General features: G+C 38.3%; 1 protein-coding gene across 1 annotated transcript in view; it reads right to left on the reverse strand.

The window, feature by feature from the left end:
* VMP1 (vacuole membrane protein 1) overlaps positions 1–6,554 on the reverse strand; it is a 152,169-nt gene that overhangs the window by 93,181 nt on the left and 52,434 nt on the right. Inside the window, exon 6 of the mRNA XM_011953771.1 lies at positions 1,891–2,058. Within this exon, the coding sequence (XP_011809161.1) occupies positions 1,891–2,058 (168 nt within the window). The remainder of the gene's footprint in view (positions 1–1,890; positions 2,059–6,554) is intronic.

Consider the following 6,554-nt stretch of genomic DNA (forward strand, 5'->3'; position numbering starts at 1 on the left):
TTGGGAGGCCGAGACAGGCGGATCACGAGGTCAGGAGATCGAGACCATCCTGGCTAACACGGTGAAACCCCGTCTCTACTAAAAATACAAAAAATCAGCCAAGTGTGGTGGTGGGTGCCTGTAATCCCAGCTACTAGGGAGGCTGAGGCAGGAGAATCGCTTGTACCTGGGAGGCGGAGGTTGCAGTAAGCTGAGATGGTGCTACTGCACTTCAGCCCTGGGTGACAGAGCAAGACTATCTCAAAAAAAAAAAAAAATTTAGGCATAAAAAAAAATTGTGTAGATTAGAATCCATCTGCCACTTAACATGCTGTCCAAAGAATTTTGTAAAATAAACTTAAGCAAACCACAAAAAGAATAACTGGAACAACTGAAAGTAAAATTGCCATATACGACCATACAGCCTGATACCTTTACTATAATAAGGCTTGGTTTATATTAAGAAATGTCTGACCTTACTTTAGTTAGCATTATAACAACTCAGAAAATGAAACGAGTCCTCTAAGAACACAGTATTTTCTTGTTGTTGTTGTTGAGCTGTAGTCTCGCTCTGTAGCCCAGGCTGGAGAGTGGTGGTGGGTCTCAGCTCACTGCAACCCCTACTTCCAGGGTTCAAGCAATTCTCCTGCCTCAGCATCCTGAGTAGCTGAGATTACGGGTATGCGCCACCATGCCCGGCTAATTTGTGTATTTTTAGTAGAGGCAGGGTTTCACCATGTTGACCAGGCTGATCTCGAACTCCTGGCCTCCAGTGATCTGCCTGCCTTGGCCTCCCAAAGTGCTGAGATTACAGGGATGGCCACCAGGTCCAACCAGAACATAGTATTTTAAATCTAAAACTAAGACATATGGGGAGGATCACTTGAGCCCAGGAGGTTGAAGCTGCAATGAGACGAGATGGCACCACTGCACTCCAGCCTGGGCAACAGAGCAAGACCCTGTCTCAATAAACAAACAAACAAATAAATAAATAAATGCATACATACATATACACACACAATTTGTATTTGCCAAATAAAAATAAAATTTTAAATTAAAAGAGTAAGACATGACATTTGCCAATCTAATAATTATATATAACTATATATTACCAATCTAATATTTATATATATTTTATATAACTCTTAGACAAATTCTAAGAGTTTATCAGGTATAGAAATACTGGAACAAATTTTATAATGTAGTATACAGTTGACCCTTGAACAACATGGATTTGAACTGTGCCAGTACAAGTTATAATCAGTGTGCTTCTCATGGCTCCCCATCTACCTCCTCCACCTCCTTTGCCTCTGCCACCCCTAAGACAGCAAGACCAACCCCTTCTTTCCCTCCTCCTCCTCCTCAATCTCTTCAGCATGCAAATGGAGTGGAAATGATGATCCACTTCCACTAAATTAATAATAAATATATTTCCTTTTCCTCATAATTTTCTTTGTAACATAGTATATAATACTATATTAACAAATACAAAATATGTGTTAATCTACTATTTATCATTAAGGCTTCTGTTCAACAGGAAGCTATTAGTAGTTAAGTTTTTGGGGAGTTAAAAGTTATATGTGGATTTCCTACTGCACAGGGGATTGGCAACCCTAACCCACACGTTGTTCAAGGCTCAGCTGTAGTTCCATCATCTGTACTCCCTTTCCCTGCTGGAGTCTACTTGGCCTCAGTTGCTTTGTGATACATATGGTTCATGCCTTTTTTCCCAATGCCATTCAAGAAGAGGAGATGCTCTAAAAGGTTTCTTTTGCCTTAGAAGTAGGTAGCTGGTTACTTACTGAATCATTCACTGACAAGGAATATGTTTAGATTCCATTTCAATAAGGTACAACACACTATCAAGATGGTGAGGTTAGTTTTAAACAAATATGAAAATGCATATCTTACCCACATGCAGGCTTCAATCCTAACTTTTGAGATGATACTCCACAAAGAAATGGTTCCTTCAGTGCCCTCTTCATCTGGACAAATAATCTGATCAGGATAGGGTGGTTCAGGAAAATTAACTGAATTGCATTCATAAGCAGCTAATGTAACTGAGGCTATATGTGGACCCTATAAAACAAATACAAGAAACTTCTGATGAGAACTACTAAAAAATTATCAATACATGTTATTTTAATAGTATATTAATTACCATATAATAAAAATCTTAGCTTTCAAAGAACAAAATAATTCTAAATAATTTCAAGACGCAGTTAGTAACATGAAGAAAATAATCCTTCCCAGAATCTCTTCCTGGTTGACTTAAAAAAAAAAAAATCAGATTTATTGAAGTAAAATTTACATATAATAAGTCACTTATTTGAGGTCTACATTTCAATTAGCTTTGACGAATACATTCAGCCATATAACTACACCAATCAAGATACAGAACATTTCCATCACTGCAAAAATGATCCCTTGGCCAGGCACGGCAGCTCATGCCTGTAATCCCACCACTGTGGGAGGCTGAGGCAGGAGGACTGCTTGAAGCCAGGAGTTCAAGACCAGACTGGGCTACAGAGCAAGACCTCATCTCTACAAACATTTAAAAAATTAGCTATGCACTGTGGCATGTGCCTGTAGTTCCAGCTACTCGGGAGCTGAGGCAGGAGGATTGCTTGAGCCCAGGTGTTGGAGGCTGTAGTGAGCTATGATTGCGCCACTGCACTCCAGTCTGGATGATGGAACGAGGCCCCATGCCTTATTAAAAAAAAAATATCTTGTGTTCCTCTGTGGCCAATTCCCTCCCTCAAGTCCTAGTCCCCGGCAACCACTGATCTAATTCCTTGCTTGACTTTTATTTTATGTATCTATATTACTCATTTGTTAGATTATTCCTTTTATTAAAAAAACAACTTTCTGAGCCACTGTTCTTTTAGGCACAATTTGAGAATATCACTTTATGTCCTTACTTAAAAACAGTTAGTGATGTACCACCTCACGTAACCTTTCCTAGTGAGATCATAAAGCAAAAATGTAACTGTGAAACCAGTATCAATGAGTTTTACACAATGGTTCCTAAAAGCACAAGACGAGGGGTCCGCATACTAGGGAGTTGGTTAAAATATACATTCCTGGGTCCCTTAAGCATAGGTTGATAGATGCCCTCTAGCATACAGTAACTAGCAGCCATCAGCTATTATGAAGAGAAATACTTTATTTGTAGAATAAAATTATTTACATATATACACACGAGATTTTATTAGTAACTATATTGTGCGAGTATTTCTGAATCTGAAGATTTCTGTTAAAGGTTTCTCCAATGATTTTTCATAAATGAGTCAGTCCCACAGAAAAGTAAGTCGGCTCTGTGTATAAGAAAGTATTTTAAGATCACATGATGGAAGAATCTGTGGTTCAAAGCACATAAAATCTAGTGATAAAAATAAAACTAAGATATTCTACTACCAAGATAATAAAATTTTCTTTGATGTTAATATAAAATACAAAGTCGTTCACACATGTGATATTTATCTCTAAACAGAATCGGCATTTTCTGTTAAAATAATACCTAAAAAACGAAATCCTTGGCACTGAATCAGTTAATTATTAGTTTTTTTCTGGATCAAAAAAAATCGATGTGAAGTTTTAGCCTTTGTTCCTCTTTTGGGGGACTTTTAATTCTTGGAAATGCAGAAATATTAAACTGTTAAAATAAGTATAGAAGATTTTGAAAAGAATACTTTGATTACTTAGATTTTTGAAAACTTATGATTAACCATGAAATCTACAATTGTTTCTTAAAACACTAGGTGCACACAAGAGATTTCACAGTTAGAGGAAAAAAGAATTATTTTGTGATACTACAAAAAAAACTCCAAAGTTTGTGATATTCAAAATAACTGCATAGTTTGTGAAACATTTCTCCTCATACAATTATAGCTGTCAGACGTAATTTTAAAAAGATAAAAAGAAATCAGCTGTAACTTCCACCTTGACTGTTAGAAAACACAAAAGAGGCCGGGCGCGGTGGCTCAAGCCTGTAATCCCAGCACTTTGGGAGGCCGAGACAGGCGGATCACGAGGTCAGGAGATCGAGACCATCCTGGCTAACACGGTGAAACCCCGTCTCTACTAAAACATACAAAAAACTAGCCGGGCGAGGTGGCAGGCGCCTATAGTCCCAGCTACTCGGGAGGCTGAGGCAGGAGAATGGCGGGAACCCGGGAGGCGGAGCTTGCAGTGAGCTGAGATCCGGCCACTGCACTCCAGCCCGGGCGACAGAGCAAGACCTCGTCTCAAAAAAAAAAAAAAGAAAAGAAAACACAAAAGAGACATATGAATGCCAATAAGTGAAAAAGAAGAAAATTTAAGAGTTTGTCCATGCTGTCCCCAGGTAATGTCCTCTTTGGCTACAGGTACAGTCTACAGCTAAAGTTAGAAATGAGTTTCAAGTGAACAAAAAATAAAATTGCCCTGGGAGCTAAAATAATGAGATTTCTGGGATATACAGGAAAGAAAAAGCTATATTTGCATTCCAGAAATATAAAAAATGTATCCTAACAGATTAAACACATTATCCAATAAAATAAAAGTTCTTCATAGTTTTAATTTTTAGTAATTCTGAAAAGGGAAATTTTCAACAATCTGATTTGAGAATGTTTTCTCAAGTCTCCGATTTGAGAATTCTTTCTTCTAAAGAAGTCTGTTCATTCACTCAACTAAACTGACATATATTTTCCATAACCACACTAATAAGTCATGATTACTCAGCCTTTGAGGCAGATGTGGTGGTTCCCAGACAAAATGAACATTAACAACTCAGTTTCTTGTCCTTTTTTCATAGTTTAAACTATGTTAAGTGATAGGAAACCTCACAAGTTCTATTCAACATTATAGCTTAATGGTTTCTAAATATAACCAATTTGAATGAAAAAATATGTTTATATGAAAAATCCAAACAAAAACTAAAAAAAATTTTTGATTAAAAGTTTTAAAAGTTACACAGAATTCAAACTACTTTTAAAGTATATTTTCTAAAAACTACAGGTCTCACTACAATATAGCAAATATGTGTCACATTTTTAACCATACTAAACAAAGAAACAAGAGAGTAAAGACCCAAACAGCTATAGTATTAATTGAAAAGCTTAACTGGATAAAATCTGCCACAGGATATAAAAGTTATACATTTACTGAGCAGCAGGTTCTAACTCTTCAGGGAACATGGGTTAAGGATCCTGGTCGATGGCTGAAGGTTTTCTGCCTCAGGACCAGATGAAGTAACGGATACTAGACTTTCATTTCCATAGCAAACAATTAAAAAACTGAACAAAATATATGGGACAATTCTTTTTAGACATTGTACTACAGGCAGTACAGGACTCTGATTACCAAGAGAAGGGATAAAAATGAAGAAACCATACATTGACTCTGGCTTCTTGTGTGTAGACACATTCCACGCCTGCCAAAAATGCCACGGTCAAAAGAGGAAGAGCCCAAACAAAGCATGTTGCTCCTGCTGAATTGAGAATGAGATTGGGGTTCACGAGTTCAGGATTCCGGGAGGCTGAGGCAGTCAGAATTTATGAGGCAGTATACCAGAAAAGAGAAAGGTACACAGAGAGAAAGAACTCTAGAAATCTGCACAGGGGTCCCCTTCAGACTCTGGCACACAAAGCTGCACTGTATGCTAAGGTGAGAACACAAGTCCAGGCAAAAAACCACCGGGAAAAGAACAATTACTGGGGATTTGTAAACTGACCAATACCCAGACTTCACACAGGCCTGGGAAACATCTGTGATCAACCAGCTAGAGTAGAGAGACTCAGCATTCAACCCAGAAAGGTCATGCCTGGGTAGGTACGACCTTTCCTTCTGGTCCTAAGGTGAAAGCTACTCTAGTCTAACCCTAACAGGGTTTAAAACAAGTCTTCAAAAGATCAAGCTGATCCACAGGTAACTTAATTGCCCCCTTCACCCTGCCCACAATAGTGGAAGACAAAATCCACACAAGCAACAATTTAACACTACATATCTAGCATTCAATTAAAAATTACTAGCACTCAATATAATATTACTAGACATGTGAGGCAGCAATATATAACTTATAACCAAAAGAAATATTGCTCAATAGAAACAGATGCAGGTTTGATGAAAAATATCAATCCATAGACTTAAGAAACTGAACAAATCCAGTCACGATTGACACAAAGAAAATAAAACATATAAGCTGGGTGCAGTGGCTCACACCTGTAATCCCCACACTTTGGGAGGCCAAGGTGGGCAGATCATGAGGTCAGGAGTTCGAGACCACCCTGGCCAACATGGTGAAACCTATCTCTACTAAAAATACAAAAAATTAGCCGGGCGTGGTGGCAAGTGCGTATAATCCCAGCTACTGGGGAGGCTGGGACAGGAGAATCACTTGAACCCAGGAGACAGAAGTTGCAGTGAGCTGAGATCTCATCACTGGACGCCAATACAAAAAAAAAAGAAAAGAAAAAGAAATAAAAAGAAAAGAAAACATATAGGCCGGGCATGGTGGCTCACACCTGTAATCCTAGCACTTGGGAGGCCAAGGTGGGCAGATCATGAGGTCAGGAGATCGAGACCATCCTGGCCAA

Source organism: Colobus angolensis, unplaced genomic scaffold (assembly GCF_000951035.1).
Source record: "Colobus angolensis palliatus isolate OR3802 unplaced genomic scaffold, Cang.pa_1.0 Scaffold37, whole genome shotgun sequence".
Taxonomy (NCBI): domain Eukaryota; kingdom Metazoa; phylum Chordata; class Mammalia; order Primates; family Cercopithecidae; genus Colobus; species Colobus angolensis.